Source organism: Podarcis erhardii, assembly GCF_964252035.2.
Source record: "Podarcis erhardii genome assembly, chromosome: 1".
In the NCBI taxonomy this organism is placed as follows: domain Eukaryota; kingdom Metazoa; phylum Chordata; class Lepidosauria; order Squamata; family Lacertidae; genus Podarcis; species Podarcis erhardii.
Window position 1 is genome coordinate 23,683,599 of NC_138497.1, and position 20,159 is coordinate 23,703,757.

Sequence of the window (20,159 nt, forward strand, 5' to 3'; positions counted from 1 at the left end):
CTTTCCTAGATGCAAATGTAATAAAGTTCTGGCATATGTAAATTGAAAACAAATATGAGGACAAATTGTGGCCTTAGCAACCCTGTGAAAACAGTTTCTGATAATATTAAAGAGGCTGCTATAAAAAGTGCATTGGTGCTATAGGATGCCACAGCAACTGGCTTGCATGTCCTCCATGCCCAGGTCTGCGTGCTGGTGGGGATACAGGATGCAAGGCACATATTTCAAACTTTGGAGGGAATGCACTCTGATACAAAGGCTTTGGTCAGATGCACATAAGGAACAACAATACTGAATTTACTCGAGAATTATCTTTGTTTTCCATTACTTAATTTTGCATTCGCTAATTATGATAAGACAGTGGACAACCTAAATTTACCAGCATGGTACAGAATGATTTGGACATTAGAAACAGCAGAAAAAATTAAGAGACAGCACTAAAATCCTGATTATGCAAGGAAAAGAAAAACCACAATCATCTTATGCCACCTGGCAGAACTTTTATCTATGTATACCTAATATCAGCATCACTGCTCAGAGATGGGCATTTCCATTCCCCTGGTTTACTTCTATACAGCAGTGGAAGTGGCCCATCATTTGCTTGGCAAAATTTTTCAAAGTCATCCGCAAGAGATTTGTGAAGAATCACAACGTTTGCCTGTTTAAATCCTGCGAACAATACAAAGCTCACATTTAAACTTATACATACGCAATCAGTATGTGTTCTGAAAGTATTTCTCAGACATTCCATTTTCAGTTGATGTTTTCAACATTACCCATGTTTAACTTGTGAATGGGACGTGGGTGGCGCTGTGGGTAAAACCTCAGCGCCTAGGACTTGCCGATCGTCAGGTCGGCGGTTCGAATCCCCACGGCGGGGTGCGCTCCCGTTGCTCGGTCCCAGCACCTGCCAACCTAGCAGTTCGAAAGCACCCCCGGGGTGCAAGTAGATAAATAGGGACCGCTTACTAGCGGGAAGGTAAACGGCGTTTCCGTGTGCTGTGCTGGCTCGCCAGATGCAGCTTGTCACGCTGGGCACGTTACCCGGAAGTGTCTTTGGACAGCGCTGGCCCCCGGCCTCTTAAGCGAGATGGGCATGCAACCCCAGAGTCGGACACGACTGGCCCGTACGGGCAGGGGTACCTTTACCTTTACCTAACTTGTGAATAGTATATTCAAAACATATGCTAAGCTGAATCAAGACTCCAGACTTGAGGCTAGGGACTGACATTTGTGCTGTAATACCAGTTTTCTGCTATTTTATGGCAGGGAAATAAATGGATTCAGATGTAGTTTCTTCACTGGTTTTAATACACAACATTTTGTCACGTTCTTTTTCTATATGTTGTTCTATGTTTTTGGCCTGCAACAAATTCTCCAGCCTATTCATGAATTTTCAAACTGAGGACAAAAAGGCAAAACAACCTGAAAAGGCAAACAACTTTAAATAGCATCAACTAGTAGGTTTGCTATATTAAGCCAATGAGTCAAGTTTTATTTTATGCACTTTGTAAACAGCCTCAGGCCACAAACAGTGAAGCTTGCAAGTGAAAAGTTAGTATTTGTGGCATAAATAATAAAAAGAATAAGGCTACACTGAGAAGTAATTGTGGTTAGGTAGTACTCTAAATTCTAAAGCTGCACCCTTAGCAAACTGGTTTTAAGTATTATGCAGTGTATATAAACCATCTTTTGACTAAACGTTATACTTGTCATGATTCACTTAATAAAAATGAAATGAAAATAAAAAACAGGGAAAAGACAAATATTAAATGTATTATAAATCAAATGTATATTCCAATATGTTATTGTTGATTACAGTGAAACTTACCTGAGATGTACCTTCACAATATTGTACTAAGTTGATATTCGTATTCATGAAACGACTTTACAGTGTATGTAAGAACTGTGCATACCCATTTATCAAAAATACTTATGATGCTTTAGATATATAAAATAAATATTCCTAATTCTGAAATATTATTATAAAGATATAATTTGATCTAATAGAGAACAAAAAGCAATGTTCTTGTGATAAAACTGAGTGAACCAAATTGTTGCGGAAGGGTTTTAATCCGAGTTATATTGGGAGCTAAAAACCTCTTCATTGTAAGCCATTTTTAAAATACCTGTTGATTTCCTCCTAAAACGGGGTGGCTAATCCCCATGTTAGGGCCCTGATCCAGCCCCTCAAGCAAACTCCCCCCCTGCCCCCATAGGTGTACAAATTGGTTCCTCCTCAGTCATCAACTTGATCATTTTATGAGCAGTAAGTGAGCAAGGATGAATGTGACCCTCAGCTGAAAAACAGATTAGTTAATGCCTATCATAAAAGAGTATCACTAACATCTCCACTTATATTCAACATGAGGAATATTTTTTTTACCTTCTGCCATTCCAGATGTATTGCTAATGCTGAGTTTATTTGTTCGAATTAGACTCCTGACAGCATGTGGCAGAAGGGTTTTCAAGCCGCCTATGAAAACCATATTTTCATCCTGAAATAACAGAAAAATGTGATTACATTTGGGGGGGGGGTACCCAATGTCAAGTAAATGAAGGTGATGGGACTTCCCCTTCCTCTCCTCCCTGCTGCAGCAGATTTCCAATTGCAGAAGAGGAACTCCATTCTACAAGAGGGGTGACACAATTGGATGTCATCTGTTCTAATTATATACAGTGGCACCTTGGTTTAAAAACAGTTTATGAACAACTTGGATTAAGAACGCTGCAAACCTGGAAGTAGGTGTTTTGGTTTGTGAACTTTGCCTTGGAAGCAGAACATGTTCCGCTTCCTGTCGAGTGTGTTCCATTTGTAAATTGAGTCCCCCGCTGCTATGGGAAAGCACACCTTGGTTTAAGAACGCTTTGGTTTAAGAACGGAATTGCGGAACGGATTAAGTTCGTAAACCAAGGTACCACTGTATTTTTACTCTTACATACAACTTTGTTGCAAATTACACCAGGGAATGCATATGGATTTTGTATTACATTTTTTTGTCTTTGGGAAATAGCAATATATTTAAAAGTACTTAAAGAAACAAAGAGAACACCCAGAAATATTTAAAGCAGTGATTTCATCACTAGGTTGAGAAATATCAGTTTTATCATTTATTCACCTTAAATTGTCACCTTAGAAATATTTTATTTGGACCTTTTTAATTTAGCTGATTAAATTGCAAGGTATTGGTTATACGCCTGGGCAAGTGAGTCCCTATTACTTTCTTTAGTAATACTTTAAAATATTACTGAAATTACATTTTATTTTATTTTTTGTTTCTAACAAACTTAGGCTAAATCTATTTACTTAAATTTACCTTGCTACGTTATGGCTTCGCTACTTCAGACATAACAACAAATTATATACTAATGTTACCATTTCAAGCATTTTGCAAACTTCAGTTTCAATCAAAACAAAATGCTAATTACCTCACCTCTAAGGTTAATTTTAATTCTTCTGAAGACATTGCTAGGAAGAAAGATAATTTCTGAGGGAGAAACAGAGGTTTAAAGCATGAAAGATTCACTGGTGTTCTTTTAAAAGTAATGAGGTAAATATGCAACACATAGTTATACATTTCTAGCAAATGCTAATCCTTCTTAACAACACCTGGTATTTTTCATTATCTTGTCAGTGCAAGACTCCAGATAAACAGTTATATATTTATGCCTATGATAATCTGTATCTTTAGCAATCTTTTTGTAGGATATTCTAGAGGGGTAGCTGTGTTAATCTACTTTTTATAGCAAACACAAACACATACACAAGAGTCTTGCAGTGTCGGTTACAGATTTATTGTGGTATAAATCTCTGGTAGTAGAGTCCACCTCATAATCTGGTGTAAGCTCCAGTGGACTCTAGTTAGCCATTAGACTCTCTCATGGAATTAAAATTTTAACTAAAAAGGAATTTAAATCTCAAAAGTGCCTTCCATAGCAAAAACCCTCTTTAAAATGTGACATTTGAAGTTACTTTCTCCAGAATAACATTTAAAGAGCATTTCAATTTGGCCTCACTCTACATCAGAGCATTCCACTGGTGGTCCATGAGCTTCATTCCGGTGGTCCCCAGGTGTCTATGGATTTGTGGTTGAAGATGCATTAAATATTCATGTTGATTTTTAATTGTATTTCTATTGCTTCTTTTGTGTCTTACATTGCACTTTATTGTATTACAATTACAATGGTGTGGAATCAAGTATAACATATAATAAATGAAAGATATAATAAAACACATTAAAAATCATGCAGCATCTAGGACAACGGGCAGGAAAATAATCAAATTCTCTGCCAAGTCCCTCAGCAATTTTCAAGTTGTCCATGGGAAAAGAGGTTTGGGAACCACTGTTCTACAGGAAACTTTTCTATCTTTTTTTGTAGCTTTGAGTGTTTTTTTTTAAAGAATATAAGAACAGAAAATTGCACAACACAATTCATTAGTCAACCTTAACATAGGGATAAAACAATTCAATATTTATTATTTTAAAACAGTTCTTATACAACCTGAGGAATGCAAAAACTTAGAAAGTACAAACATATGGGAGGAAACCTGCTCATCAAAAAAGACTCTAATGTGGACTGAACTTGTTTAATGGCCACATGATACAAATGGTTGGATGGGCATCTATCATGGATGCTTTAGAGATTTGTGCATTGCAGGGGGCTCAACTAGATGACTCATGGGGTCTCTTCCAACTCTATGATCATACTATTCTATTAGATGCTAAAGAGCCTGAAACAACTTATCCATGGGCATAGCTAGGATTTATGTTGGGAGGGGAAAGGCTTTATGTTGGGGGGGGGGCAGAACCTCAGTTAGTTAAGTAATTTTATTGATTTACTTAATGGGGGGGAGCTGCTTTTAAGATTTTAGAACTTCTAGGATTTATTGAGTGTTAACCTGTGACCCCCTTTCTGTTTGGTGATGCCATCACAGCACTGTAGGGGACACAGGTGGACTCCCCTCTGACTGTTAGAATTCCTGCTCCGTGATTGCAGCCATGGGATTGTTGTCTATCACATGACAGTGTATGTTTTGACTCCAAAGTGTGGGAAGTGACAGAGACAGGATGTTTGTGTTACTGTGTTCCCTGAAGTGGGACTATTGTCCTTTGTCCTTTTTCTCTTTGCTGTCTGATGCTAAAGAGAGAGGGAGCCATGTTGCAGTGCTCCGTGTGTGTTTATATGTAAATAAACGTAGATTAGCCAAAATGCTGAGTTGCTGAGGTCTGTTACGCAAACTGCGAACACTCTGCGGATCCCTAAGTGTGCTGATGTCTGTTGGCATCAGTAGCTGTGACGTTCAGGCTGAAAAAAGCTTTTGAAGCTCCCAAATGAAAGACCAGGAGGGAGAGAACATGCCAGTCGGGCATGTGTTTCTGCCAGGGTCCTACTCGAGAGTAGGATGAGCTCCTGACAGGGGACACATGTGGACTCCCCTCTGACACCGTGTACGATTAACAGCAGGACACCATGTTGGGAGAAGTAAAACAAAATTAACTTTATTTTCCTGCTTGCCACTTCTGACCACCCTGTCAAGTGCCACCTACTGGCCCTTGTGCACTTAGAGGTTCCTAGAATTCTTTGGGGGAAGACCAGGACTGTGTAAAGTGGTGTGACACTGCTCTAAATGTATGGTGCAGACCAATGTTGTGTTCCCTTTTTCTCTTGGAGTGCTGCAGAAACTATAATATTCACGTACAAGACTATTTGTTTACATTAAGTTCCAGAGGTTGGGTTTTACATTTATTAGGCTGCAATCTGAAGGTGAACATGCAAATCATCTTTCAATTAGAATATTAGATTGTTGTTTTTATTTTACTTTGTTTTTTAACATATTGTCGTTTACTAATCTGATTGGTTATCTGTGGGTGGCACATTCTAACTTTTGAGCATTATTGCTGCAGGTTGACTTTTTCAAATCCACATTGTCAGTGAGATTTAAGTGATCTAACCTACGAACAGGATTGAGGTGTTTTCTTTCCAGAGCATTGTTTATAAATAAGGCTTATAAATAACGCTTATGCTCATATATATGTATATAAATAAAAATAATAGCTATCCCTGTTTGTGCTAATCTTAACACTTTCCCAAGTTGCACTATTGTAACCTGACTGTAGGTGGTGTATGAAAACTGTCTAATCACAAATATTTATTTTTATTTCCTCTATCATTATTCACATGCCAGTTTTTCATTGCTGTTCCATTATATTTCTTGTTGCAAATAATATTATGTGTTATATTCAGCTTTCACCTTGCCCCCCAAAACCGTATTTACTTATCTATACTGCATTATTCTCAACTGAACTTACTGAATTTCCTACCCTTCTAAACATATTACATATGTTAGGGAGAAAATGTATAATTTTAACAAAAAGTCAGAGAACATAGATTATTCTACAAGGTATAATACAAATAATGCAATTTTCACCTCACATTTGTTTACTGCATTTGTGAATGGGTAATACCCAGTGTTATTCCTAGTGGGCCCATTGAAACTAAGATTTAATTACTAAAGTTGGTTGATTTAAATGGATTTACTTTTGTGACTTTAAACAATAAATCCTGGAAGTTTAACAAATCTATTTCCATGTTCTCAGATGTTCAGTTTCCTGTTCCTGTGACAGATGTGGTATCCAGGGGTCGGCAAACTTTTTCAGCAGGGGGCTGGTCCACTATCCCTCAGACCTTGTGGGGGGCTGAACTATATTTTGAAAAATAATAATGAATGAATTCCTATGCCCCACAAATAATCCAGAGATGCATTTTAAATAAAAGGGCACATTCTACTCATGTAAAAACACGCTGATTCCTGGACCGTTCGCGGGCCGGATTTAGAAGGCGATTGGGCCAGATCCAGCCCCCGGGCTTAGGTTGCCTATCCATGATTTAAATGGACTTACTCTTGTGACTTGAAATGATAAATCCTGGAAGTCTAAACAATTCTATTTCCATGATCTCAGGCCTCCAGTTTCCTGTTCCTGTGACAGATGTGGTCTCAAAAGCCTTATCAGTCAATGACTACCATACAGAATCACACTGCCTTGGTTCTTGCCCCTTGGAGTGACCTTTCCCAAAGTAAGACAAATATGGGGTAGCTTGGTAAAGGGCCTGAAAAAGTGATGTCCATAACATTAAAAAAAAAAATGCTGTACAGCTTAGTCCTGTGTTGAAACCAGGAGTCCCACTGTGCCCAGTAAGCTTCTTCCCTAGTAAATTGTTTAGGATTGCAGCACCAAGATCATCTTAAGAAGCACTCACTAAGTCTTCTGTCCCACATATAACTGTGCACAAGGCTGTCCCATTAATTTCAATACTGGAGAAAACATCCATATAAGAGGAAACTGAAGACAGAAACTGCAAACTGACACACACAATAGAAAATAGTGTGGTTTTGCTTCTTCTTAGCCAGTCTGTAATGTTCCTTATTAGAACTTGGTTATTTGAAAGACTGCATGAAACCAGAGAGAGCCTTAAATACACAGCACAAGAGATTAGTGAACAGATTGCTAAACATAATGGTGCCAAACACATCTACATGTGTGAGTTTGGATCACTGCCTGATACAGAGTTCCAAGAAGAATAACAGCTTGCACAAATTCACAAAATTATTTCAATAAAAAAATGCCAGCTTGTTTGCTTTTCTTCAGAAAAACACTGTCTATAATTCATAGAACACCTACTCCAGTGGAAAGAATTCTGGTGGCAGCTCTGTACTGTGAACTGTTGCAGAAAAGATATCGGAAGCCTTTGCACAAAAGGCACTTGAGAAGTTGTACAAGAGATTGCCCAACTCCTTACATTAGCAAAAGAACACCACTTTATTTCAGTTCCCTTTTTTGACAGTTCCCTTTTCCCTCACTATTTCAGGAAAAAACCTCCACAGAACACTACTACTGGATCTATTTATATATCAACTGAAAGGTGAGGTTGGCTGGAGAAAACCCGCGGATGAGGTTGAGGAACAGGAGAAAATCCGTGGAAAGGAAGGGAGGTTGAAAAACTGGGGGCAAAGATGACTCACAATGTAGGATGGCTACAATCACATTCCCTTCCCCAGCTCCAAATTCAGAAGATAGGCAGGTGATCATCTTTGCTGTGCTGTGCTTTGGAGGTGCTCTCCCAACCACAATACCAAGTGAGATATTCACGGTCATTCTCTCAAGCCAGAGGGGGCCCCACTGTCATTTCTTCCTCCACCACAACAGTCCACTGTCTCATCAGCTATCACCATTGCAGTCTCCTCCCTCTGGACTAACCAACCCAAGTTGGTATATATATATAACCTTTCCCCCCAGCTTCTGCTCCTAGTGGATTTCAGAAAAAAACAAAAAAGTGAAAGTAAAGCACTCATGATATGAGACCTGGTCTGAACAAAGACATTGGGTTCTTATCTCATTATACATGACAAAGCCATTTTTCACCTTCTCACCCCTTGCTTTTTCCTGTAAGACCTATTGCAGTCGTTAAGAGTGAGAAGGTGAAAAATGGCTTTGTCATGTATAATGAGATAAGAATCCAATGTCTTTGTTCAGACCAGGGGAAGAGACCATGGAGAGTCCTGGTCTGAACAAAGACATTGGATTCTTATCTCATTATACATGACAAAGCCATTTTTCACCTTCTCACCCCTTGCTTTTTCCTGTAAGACCTATTGCAGTCGTTAAGAGTCGTCAACAGGCTCATCACAGCTATCTGCCAATCACCCAATCCCACCACCCTTCTGAGTAATACCCCTCCCCACCTTCTCACTATATAGAAGGGTCTGGTGACTTCTGTTTCAGTGTATCTGAAGAAGTGTGCAAGCACACGAAAGCTCATACCAAGAACTAACTTAGTTGGTCTTTAAGGTGCTACTGCATGGGATTACTGTGCTTGATTGGCCAGCAAACTCGCCTGACCTGAACCCCATAGAGAATCTATGGGGCATTGCCAAGAGAAAGATAAGAGACATGAGACCGAGTAATGCAGAAGAGCTGAAGGCTACTATTGAAGCATCCTGGTCTTCCATAACATCTCAGCAGTGCCACTGGCTGATAGCATCCATGCCACGCCGCACTGAGGCAGTAATTGATTCAAAAGGGGCCCAAACCAAGTACTGAGTACATATGCATGCTTCTACTTCTCAGAGGTCCAATCCTGCTCTATTTGTAGTCCTTGTCTTGCTGATTTCATTTAATATTCTAATTTTCTGAGATTGTTATTTTGGGGTTTTCATCAGCTGTACGCCATGATCATCACAATTAAGAAGAAGAAGAGTTTGGATTTGATATCCCGCCTTTCACTCCCTTTAAGGAGTCTCAAAGCGGCTAACATTCTCCTTTCCCTTCCTCCCCCACAACAAACACTCTGTGAGGTGAGTGGGGCTGAGAGACTTCAAAGAAGTGTGACTGGCCCAAGGTCACCCAGCAGCTGCATGTGGAGGAGCGGAGACGCGAACCCGGTTCCCCAGATTACGAGTCTATCACTTAACTACTACACCACACTGCCTCTTAAAAATAAAGGCTTGACATATCTCGCTTTGTATGTTATGAGTCTATCTCATAGATTAGTTTCACCTTTTAAGTTGAATTACTGAAATAAATGAACTTTTCCACGATATTTTAATTTTCTGAGTTTCACCTGTATGCTTGTTTAACAGAAGTATCATGAACAGCGCTCACTTCCAAATAAATGTGCATAGGTCCACAGCCTTCATGCCATAATGAGCTGCAGATAATCGTGATAATAATAATTATAACAATCCCAGGAGCACTGAATGTTCACTGCTCAGTAAGCAAAGTAATCGGCCTGTCCTTAAGCAATGTCAATAAAGACAAGCTTTCTAAAAATATTAACAGAGCTGTCATTTTAATAGCTGAGTGAACGCTAATATTCATACCCAACAGCTAACCTTTCAAGGAGATAACACATGATGTACATACAAACAGCGAGGTAACTATAATAATCAGTGACCATATGCAGCAACTAGCCCAGTGCAACTGTATGACTAAGGTTGAACAGTCCTAGCAAGTTTAAGAGTAAGTTCAACTTACTTTAGGATGCCAAAAATAATAATTAAAAGTAATAAAAACCTAATCCTAATCTTCTCTAAAAATAAAGCAGACATGATAGCCAATGTCAACAAGACCAAATGTAAAGAGAGATTTCCTAAGTGCTGGCAGGAATGCAAAGGCCATGGAATGTTATGCATGTCCACACGTGATAGATTTGAATGGTCACCACCAGAACCACAGCCCTTTCAGTTCTTATTGACCAGGGAATAAAGTGGTAGTGGCTGTGAGTTCCTCTTTTCTGCTATGACAGCTCCAAGCTGGTGCAGCTGAGGGGCCCAAGGATTAGCCCATGGTGGTGGGAATCTGCAGGGATTTCTAGCCAGAAGATCCAAAGCCTCCAGTGCCTAGCAAGGTGTTTTGGGGGCCTTCTGCTGGTTACTGCTGCAAGAGGTCCACGAGTTCTAGTTTACCACCTACAGTGCAAAGGGCTCAGGGCTTACATTGTGGCAGAACACACCAGCTGCATCAGTGGCTCTCCTCTCTGCTGGTGGAGGTGACTGAGTACCTGAATCCCAACACACACACACACACACCACCACCACCACATCAACATCAACATCAACATCAGCAAGTTTGAACTGCTATCTAAATTCTGGAAAGCATTTTTGGGGGAAGAGTCTAAAATCACCACACAGGATATTTAGCTTTATGACTGTTTTTGAACAAGGACACAAGAAGGACATTCTCTATACACCATATACAGTGGTGCCCCGCAAGACGAATGCCTCGCAAGACGAAAAACCCGCTAGACGAAAGGGTTTTCCGTTTTGGAGGTGCTTCGCAAGACGAATTTCCCTATGGGCTTGCTTCGCAAGACGAAAATGTCTTGCGAGTTTTTCCGACTTTCCCCCCTCCCCCCCCTTTTTCTAAGCCGCTAAGAGCCGCTAATAGCGCTAATCCGCTAATGGGCTTGCTTAAAACCGCTAGACAAAGAGACTCGCGGAACGGATTCTTTTCGTCTTGCGAGGCACCACTGTATATATAGCACATGGCTTTCCCCAAAGACTGTAAGGGTGCTGGGAATTATAGCTCTGTGAGGGGTAAACTACATTTCCTACGATTATTTGGCAAAGCCATGTGCTTTAAATCTGCTATAAATGTAAGATGTGTGTTTGCAGCCGCTCTGCAGTAAAATCAAAGCTTCATGAGTACTAGTTTATTGACTTTGATCAGCTCTAGATGTCTCTCTTACCTCTTTCCTTTGGTAATTATATCTTTATGTTTTGCCAAAATAAAAAGCAGCTACAAATAATACCTACAACAAATAAAATACAAAAATATTCATCTTATCTAGATTGTTCTCCTAAACTGATTTTAGTCCTATGGTCGAGCCACAATGTGCTGAGACAAGCCTGCATTGTATTTATAAAATGTTAATATTCTCAGAGGCTCTTGTGTGTGAAAATTGTATCAATGGAATCGGCATTAGCTATAGCCAAGGGGGCCTCACCTCCCAGTCTAGTTCATGGGCGTAGCCAGGATTTATGTTGGGGAGGGCAGCCTTCAAGTTAGGGGGACAGGTTTCATGTTGGGTGGGGAGAACCTCAGTTAGTTAAGTATTATTTTTTTTTTGCTTTACTTAATTTAGGGGGGTAGCTGCCACCGCTCCCCCCCTTGGTCTAGCTTGCAATTGTTCTGTAGATAGGAGGCACCCCATTGAAGAACAAGTCCACCACCCTATACAGAGCCTTCCCCTCCCACACTTCAAATTGGTTATATTTAGACACATCTGTGAAATGTGGGTATTTCAAAATGAGAGTAAGAGGTGATTCAGAAGGAGCTGGTACTATGAACCACCTTTGTTATATTGAGAGGATAGTCTGATTGTATGGGTTCTTTGTGTTTTGTAACTTGGTTGCAGTCAGCTTAAGAAATTGAAGGGCCCTGTCCAACACTTGCTCTCCATGCCTACCCAATTGAAATCATAATTGCCCTTGACCAATTGAATCAGTTGCATTAAATTGTAGGCTGCTTAATACACTTGCAGACTTGGAATACCCAAACCCCTATCTGTTGGCAGTCGTGGCAGCCGTACAGCATGTTTTTATTCACCTTGGTTTTTTCCATTACTCCTGATAAACTGGTTTACTAGTTGCTGCCAAGTATTTATTTCTGCCTGCAGCAGAACAAGGAGTGTTTGAAACAAGTACAGAAGTTGAGGGAGATAGCCATTTCTATACCAGCCAGGTGAGATTGTTATTCCATGCTTGCAACTCCCTTTTCACCTCTTTGCTCAATGGGCCATAGCTTTGCCTTTTGAGACGGGTAAGGCCTTTGGGGGGAACCATCTCCAAATACTTCATGCTATTCCCCAATAGTAGCTGTACCGTTGGCTGCAGGTTCTGTGTAAATGCTGTGGGTCACACTCATGAATTTATTGCCCATGTTCAAATGGGTTGGAACCTGAAGGCCATTTGATCTGGCTGAAAACCTTATATGCATCTAGAGAGACCAATGCCACTGGCTCCTGCTTAGTTTTACAATGGTGCATAATATTCAGGATCCTCTGGACTGAGTCAACAATTTGGCTGTGAGGGACTAAACCCTGCTGATGTCTTGGCACCTTTCAACCTACCCAGTCTATTAGCCAATACTACACCTCAGATTTCCCTGTCCTGATTAGGGTCCCAAACCGGTTTGCTCAAGACAATAAGTCTTGACATATTCCACAAGGGTGGTACAGTACTAGCATCCATGATGGTATTATGCAGGGAGGCTAGTATAGGAGCAAGAGAATCTTTCAAAGCTTTATAGAAACAACCCCCCCCCCAAAAGCCATCTAGCCCATGGGCTTTGCTTTGTTTACATTTATTTATTTTTTTGCTACCTTATCTTCAGTCGTAAGATACCTGATCAAAATATCAATTTGGTCTTGATTGAATACAAGTGTCCTGTAAATAGGTTGGATCTGGATTGTGAGTATTGTAAAGGTTTTCATACAAATCTACAAAAGTTTTGAGAGTAGCTCCTGCTGCATAACAAGAACAACTTGCAGGGCTTAACAACTTGGACTATACAATTTCATTATCTTTCCCCACCATAGAGCGTATTATTACTGAACTCATGGAATTTTTATTACCAAGTTTTTATTACTCATGAGCTCTGTGGAATGGACCATTGCATTGCTAATGTGATCAATAGTTCAGATAGCTTACTTCGCTTATGTAACAGCTTTTGAAGAGTTTGAAGGCTACAAATAGCCTCGGGCTTCCTCTCCAAGCCCTCTATTTCTATTTCCACCTTAATTCCAGCTTGTTACAGTTAAGGGTGAAGGCTATCGTTATGCACTTCTTGTTTAAATTCTCACCCCCAAAACTTTAATAAAAGCCCAATCCCGGGCTCAGCTGCATGGAGGCAATACAGCATAGCACTGAAGGCCTGGATCCCAGTCAGAACTGGTGCACAGAGATCCTTCCTTTGCTGTAAAACTTTGCTATAAAACACCATTATTCCAAAGGACCATTCAAAGTGGGATTTGTTTGATCTTTGAGTAATCGTGATAACAAGAAGAAAAGGGGATTTTGACTTAAAGTATGGTTAGAAGCAAGTGGGGTGGAGTGACTCAGCACCACCTACCTTGCAGAGTACAGGAAGGCTTTTGCCCCTGCAGTTGCTGGAAAAGATCTGGCTTTCCCATCAACTAGATAGCGCAGATCTAAGCAGAAATACCTAAGTGAATCTGAAAGATTCCTTATAAAATGTTTTTGGGACTTCAGGATGAGATAAGCCTTATCTGATAAGGTTTAACAGATAGTAGTGAATATATGATTTTAGGATAATTTTACAGAAAATAAGCTTATCTCATGATCATTTTGTTGGGCAGAGTGGGGTGCCCTGGCCTCCTTGCCATGTTGCCAAATTCACACGTTTGCCTAACTTGCTTTGATGCTTCCTCAGCCAGGGTTCTCTCCAGTTTGTGGAGCAGGCTCCCTCACTCGCTGGTTACTGTGAAGATTTTGGGACATGTGCTCATTAGTGTCCTACTAGACATACAAATTACACACACAGTCAGCAAAAGGTTCTTAAGTAAGTTAGTAAGCAGCAAACCACTGAATGTGGATATTGAGAAAATATTCCTCAACTATCAAAGCAATATCTATCTACCTCTATATCTATACATCACTTTTTACGTATATATATTTATATCACACACACACAAACATACACAAACATATATTCATTATGCTGTATAGAATAATTCATCAATATCGTATGAAAGCGATGAAGGTATACTTCAGCATTACGTAATTCAGTAAATACAAATACTTTTAGTATTTCAGCTATTAAATTCTTGTGCCTGTGTACATGCAAGATAGATCAGTTCTTTACATGCAGAAGTACAGAAGATGCTGATTTGGGATTGCCATCAGGAATCATCCACATCTCAACACCAATGTGTTTGCTAGCTATTATGGTAATTCCGTACACACACACCCCGCCTTGGATTTGCTTTAATCGTGTAAATGAACGCAAGTCTAGATCAAATTAACAGGGTGTACAAACAAGCCATGAAACAGTTCACAGCAATGTATTTGAAGGACTTTCTTAGCACTCCATAATTCTGTAACTCTCCAGCAGTCCTCGTTATTTTCCAGCGCTAGGAAAGTAATAGGTAAATTCCTTTGAAAATCAGGTGTTCCTAAGTTTTGTGTGCGCATATGCATACAGTCTTCTCATTGTTAAACCTAAGCTCATGCACAGATGTGCACCTTCAACTTATGCATGTTAATCAGAAGAGAACCCTACCAAGTTGAATGGGGCTTTCTTCCTAACGCACACCTAGTCAGAAATAAGTCCCATTTAGATAAATGGGCCTTACCCCCATGTAAGTGAGTACAGTGCTGCAGCCCGAAGGCACAATCCTATGCTAAATACATGCTGCCTGAGCGGCTACAGTAGCATTTGATGGAAGCCTTGCTATGCTGCATGAACGCCAGATGCACTGCTGCCAAGACAGACACCGTGGTAGAATATGTCCAATACACAAAAATCCAGCGGAGTTGTGGGTGGGATGGGACCGATACTATGGAGAGCCATATGCTATACCTATTCAGTCCATGGCTATTCCTCCATTAATGAATCAGGGAGTGCAGAGTTTCCAGTGTCTGTGGGCAGGTCTGCCATATATGTATATATGTTGTATTTTCTACTTGTGTGTTTTCCTACACCCCTTCTGGGCATAAGAACGAAAGAGCATAAGAAGATCCTGGCTGGATCCAGCAGCCTGTTCTTACAATGGCCATCCAGGTTCCTGTGGTACACCTGCAAGCAGGGTGTGAAGGCAGCTGCACTTTGCCCACCTGCAGTTCCCAGCAGGTGGCATTCAGAGGCATACTACTTCTGACAGTGGGGATGGAATATGGCTCTCCTGGCTGACAGTCTTAACCTCTATATGAGATGCCTGGAACAGGCTGGCTGTTCCACTGGTGCAGGCACAGCGTATCTCAGGATACGCAAGTATGGGATTGCTCTGAAAACCTCAGAGTTAACCTCTAGAAGAGCTGCAGTACTTTGCTACCAGTATCCCTAAAAGGGGGGGGGGGAGCACTTGCCTTGCATTAAAGAAGCAAAAAACACATTGGTTGATGATCAATGTATGTGTGTGGGGTGGGGTGGGGATATCATTTGCACCCCTACTGTACAAGGAAATAAATCACGGGCCTAATTGCCTCAGAAATATACTCTGTGCTTTGACATTTGAAAGTCGCTTGCCATTTCTGGCCACCACAAAGCGAACTATTCCTAGCTACGTCTGCTGGCTGCAGAAATGACTCCCCACCATAGCTGTCAACTTTCCCTTTTTCTTGCGAGGAATCCTATTCGGAATAAGGGAATTTCCCTTAAAAAGGGGGAAACGTTGACAGTTATGCTCCCCCCCCACCCCGAAATCACTTGCAGCTTGACTACATCAGTTGTACTTTCCCGTCACTAGAAATGAGATCGGGAAGCTGCTTCTGCCCGCCCTGCGCCTCTTAAACGCGGAGACACCATGTCCTCCTTTTTTTGTTTTGCTTTTGCATTTTTTGCTCTTGCTGGAAGGCTAATAACGGCTGCAAGAAGGGAGGCAGCATCTCCCGCGAGACCCTCCAAGCCCAGCTGGTGACAGCGCCGCCAAGGGTCCACTCACCGGCCATCCTCCGTGTCTAGGCAACCGATCTAGCCTCTTCGAGACTCGGCCCGCTCGAGAGGCGGGAGCATAATATTTACTCGAAAGCGGGGAGAAGGTGAACCGGGCGGCGGAGAGCCGGGGGGGGGGAGGAGGAGCACAGCAGCAGCAGAATCCCCTCAGAGACAGGAAGCGGAGGGAGGGGACAGGCGAGAGAGAGAGAAATGGCGCGAGCGATTGGCCCAAGCGCTGAACCAATGGCGGGCCGCGGCTTTTTGGCGGAGGGAGGGTGGTAACATGCAACGGGCGCCGGCCAATGGTCGGTGCCGTGTGTAGCCTGGCGGGCCAATGGGCGTTCGGCTCGCCCCTCCCACCTCCTTCCCCGATTGCTTCAGTGTGGCGGCGGCGGCGGGGAGGGGAGTCGATCGAATCTCGTCGATAACGGAGCTTCTCCACCCTGCCGCCCCTCCCCCACCCTCTTGGCGGTCTCTCTACTCCCGCCCGCCCCCCAGCTAGGAATGGGGGTCGGTGGGTGAGTGAGAGGAGCTCTGAAGCGCTTCCAAAGGCGCCGATGGTTAAACGGGCGCTTGTCAATGTAGGCGCCTCGTTTCGTTATTGTCTTCTAAAGCTCTCGTTGGTTGCTTTTTTCTTCCCCTCAGAACAACAACAACAGCAGCCCTCGGAACATGGGGCACCTTCGCTGAGGGATAAAGTCTCCCTTTCGTCTTCGGGCGGCGCTGGCTGAGCCTCCCTGCCTCACCCTCGGCACTCCGTGGGGTGGGGGGCAGGCGTGGAGAGGGTGAAAAGTGGGGGGCGGCGGGGGGGGGGGCTCTGTGAGGAAATGGAGGGACCCTCGGAGGAAATGGAAGGAGCCTCCGGGCGCTCCGCGGAAGAAGCGGACCCGTCTCTCTTCACCGTCAAACACGAGCTGAGGAACGGTGAGTAGTAGGTCAGCCTCTTGAAAGGAAGGTCTGTTGGGGGGGGGGAGAGGCGCGAAATGTGGGGCTGGGAAGGAAGGGAAGCGCGCGAAGATCCCCGTGAAACTCTGGGGGAGGTTAGGGGGGGGAGTATCAGGGAGGGTTTGTTTCCGTGTGCCAAGGTGAGCTGCGCGTGAGGTGCTAAGGGGGGGGGGGGGGAGAAACGGGGGAAGTGGGTCGGCGAGGCGCCTCGGGGCAGCTCTGGAGGAGGACGCTGCTCGGTGGGGCTAAGGAAGGGGCGGCGACTAAGGCCCGCAGAAGAAGGGCTCGGGGGAGAACCGGGCAGCGCGGGGAGAGGGCTTGGGGTGGTAGGTTGGGGAAGCGGGACGGGGAGAAGGACTCGGTTGCAGCGCCGGACGAGGGGGAAATGTTTGGCGGCGGGCGAGTGGCAGCTGCGGGAAAGCGGCGAGCGATGTCAGGAGAGGAGAGACCTGCCGAGGCGAGTACGTACTTTGGTGAACGGAGGTCTGGGAAAGATGCCTCCTCCTCCTCCTCACCCATCGCCTTGCTGCGAATTTTGGCAGCGGTCTTCGTAGGAAATCGCCCAGGGCATTTGCAGTCCGTCCGTCCCCCCTAGATTGCCCTGATTCTTCTGTTGCTCAAAAACGCTGCACTTTATTGTTATGCGCACGATATTTCTGGTAAAGAAACCTTGTTGTTTCTCTCACTCATTCCTCACCATGCATTAATATTGTTACGATGGCAGTTGTTGCTGTTTTAAACCTAGGAGCCAACTTCTAGGGGCAGAGGTCCCTTGGGCTCCCCTAGTAAAATAGTTGAGGGGGTCCAGGCCTCTCCAAAGTTGATGAACATTTCCATTCAAATAGTGTGTGTGTGTGTCATGTGATCGGTTCTGTAGTGTGGGGGCTTACGTGCCCAATATTTTATTCAAGTTGGCACCCCTGGTTTTAAATAGGTTTCTTGGTAATATAGGATGCAATCCTATGCAGGAGGGGGATGTGTGGCCCTCCAGATGTTGTCCACTGAGCTCCTGTTATACTTAGACTGTTGGTGATGCTGGTTGGGGTTGGTGTGAAATAGATCCCAAAGACATTTCCAAGTCCACACATTCCCCATGCCTGCTATGCATACTTACATAGAAGTAAGTCCCAGCGAACGTATGCCATTAGTGGAGTAACTGCTGAACCTCACAGTACTGAATGGGTACCTCCTCAGTTACTATGAATTGCACATATTATGGAAGATGAGGCAGTTAATGCAATGAAATCATTAAAGCCTGATAAAGCCCCTGACATAGGTGACTTGATAGCTGAATACTACAAATTGTACCTGAACTTTCTAAAGAAAGCACTAGCAGATAAACTGCAAAAGATAGAGAAGATGTTGAGGGATGGGGAAACTCTGTCTCAAAACTGTAATGTGGATGTTGCATCTTAATGTCCTGTGTCATCTAAGCCTAATGAAATTAAAACTGACAAATTATCAGGTCCGGATGACATGCATCTGAGAGTTATCAAAAAAATCAAATGTGAAATTGAGGATCTTCTGATAACATAATGTAATGTGTCCCCCAAATCAGCTTTTGAACCTTTGGATTGGAAAGTAAGGCAGTGTGACACCAGTTTTTAAAAAGGGTCCTGGAAATTACAAGCTTAATATCTGCCCTGGGAATACTGGCTGCCCTTTATGTTGGAGGCAGCGCAGTAATGGATAAGATCAGGTTTATAGGTAGATAGATATTGACGAGGTGATAGAGTGCAAGAGTGCCATGTTTTTGGAACAGAATGTCAAGTTAGAAAAATGGCACGTTCTGTGATCAGAAATGGAATTGTAGAGGAATATGAGGGAATACTTTGGTGTGTGTGGGGGGGTAAACCAGAGGAAAACAAATGCTTGGTAAGAATTAACTGAAAAGGAAATGATTTAGGCATTGGTTTCAGATCTCATCTCTACTGTGTACTCATTTAACTTCCTTAGGCAAGTAACTTGTTTTTATCTAGATAATCTTGTTTCAGACAGTGATGAGCCAAATGTTCTGAGCAGCTCCCAAGCAGAGCATGAGAAAACAGGGGTCTTCTGTTGTATATATCCAGTGGCTGGTAACTGAAATGATACTGTTTCTGAATTTAGAGCAGTGATGGGGAACTTACCTCCATGCATACCTCTGCAGGCCACATTTGACAGGTGGGCAGGACCATCCAGCTGTCAAACACTTGATGTAACAATGAAGTCAGGGGACCTTTTCTGACCCCATTGCGATGCTGTTTGAAATGAAAACATAGGGGCAAAAAAGTTGTGTGGCACTTCTCAGTCATCAACAAAAAGGTGATTGTGAGTGCTGGGGAAGCACTATGCACTGCACTACCCAAACATTGACAATCAGCTGGTTGTCAGGGCTGGGGAAGCCTTGTCTGTAATTCTTCCCAAGTGCTCACAATTGATGGCACATGGGAAGTACTACACAAGAGGCTTGCAGACCCTGCTGATCAGCTGAACAACAGTGTCTGCAAAGCCCATTTTGCCCAAGCCTTCCTTTGCTTGCCCCACACCTGAGTTCATATATGACACCAGGTGTTGAGCAGGTGAGCTTTGCTCGGCTGAAACAGCCTCTTAGGCCACATGGGTTTCCCACCGCTCACTTAGAGATTTAATTTAGTTATCACAGCTAATGAGGAGGGTTTCAAGGGTGGAATAGGTAGAAGCTGCTCTGGTTGACTAGAGCCAAAGGACGGTGTGATGGGAATGTGTGGAGGAAAAGTAAATAGGTGTTTCCTTACAAAACCTGACTTCCATGCCAATGGTTTTCTGCTACCATTTAATATTACTTATACCCATTACATTCTTAACTTACCAGTAACTGGTAGTTGAGGGAAATAAGCATGGTACAAAGTTAGTTGGATAGAGTTACTATATTTAACCAATATATTAGTGTTTATTTATTAGGAGATTACACAGTACACAAGCTTAATACAGTACTGTCTCTTTAAATGGGTATATGCCATGTTAACTAGTTATTAGCACTTTAAATATCTACAGTAAAGGGTTTAGGGATGTGGGAAA

The 20,159-nt window shown here is 42.7% G+C and overlaps 2 protein-coding genes across 4 annotated transcripts in view; one reads left to right on the forward strand and one right to left on the reverse strand.

The window, feature by feature from the left end:
* The window catches only part of DGLUCY (D-glutamate cyclase), a 37,814-nt gene extending 21,501 nt beyond the window's left edge, over window positions 1-16,313 (reverse strand). For 2 of the 3 annotated variants that reach the window (XR_014156610.1, XM_081861886.1), the window contains exons 1-3: window positions 16,183-16,313; window positions 2,387-2,498; window positions 516-669 (exon numbers count right to left, since the gene is read on the reverse strand). Coding sequence is in view for 2 of the 3 variants with exons in the window: in XM_081861886.1 (XP_081718012.1) it covers window positions 516-669; window positions 2,387-2,489 (257 nt within the window). In the remaining variant the exon portion in view is untranslated. The remainder of the gene's footprint in view (window positions 1-515; window positions 670-2,386; window positions 2,499-16,182) is intronic. The other variant, XM_081861887.1, reaches the window with a different exon arrangement.
* Window positions 16,314-16,620: 307 nt separating this feature from the next.
* RPS6KA5 (ribosomal protein S6 kinase A5) overlaps window positions 16,621-20,159 on the forward strand; it is a 38,253-nt gene continuing 34,714 nt past the window's right edge. The window contains exon 1 of the mRNA XM_081860321.1: window positions 16,621-17,099. Within this exon, the coding sequence (XP_081716447.1) occupies window positions 17,003-17,099 (97 nt within the window). The 5' untranslated portion in view covers window positions 16,621-17,002. The remainder of the gene's footprint in view (window positions 17,100-20,159) is intronic.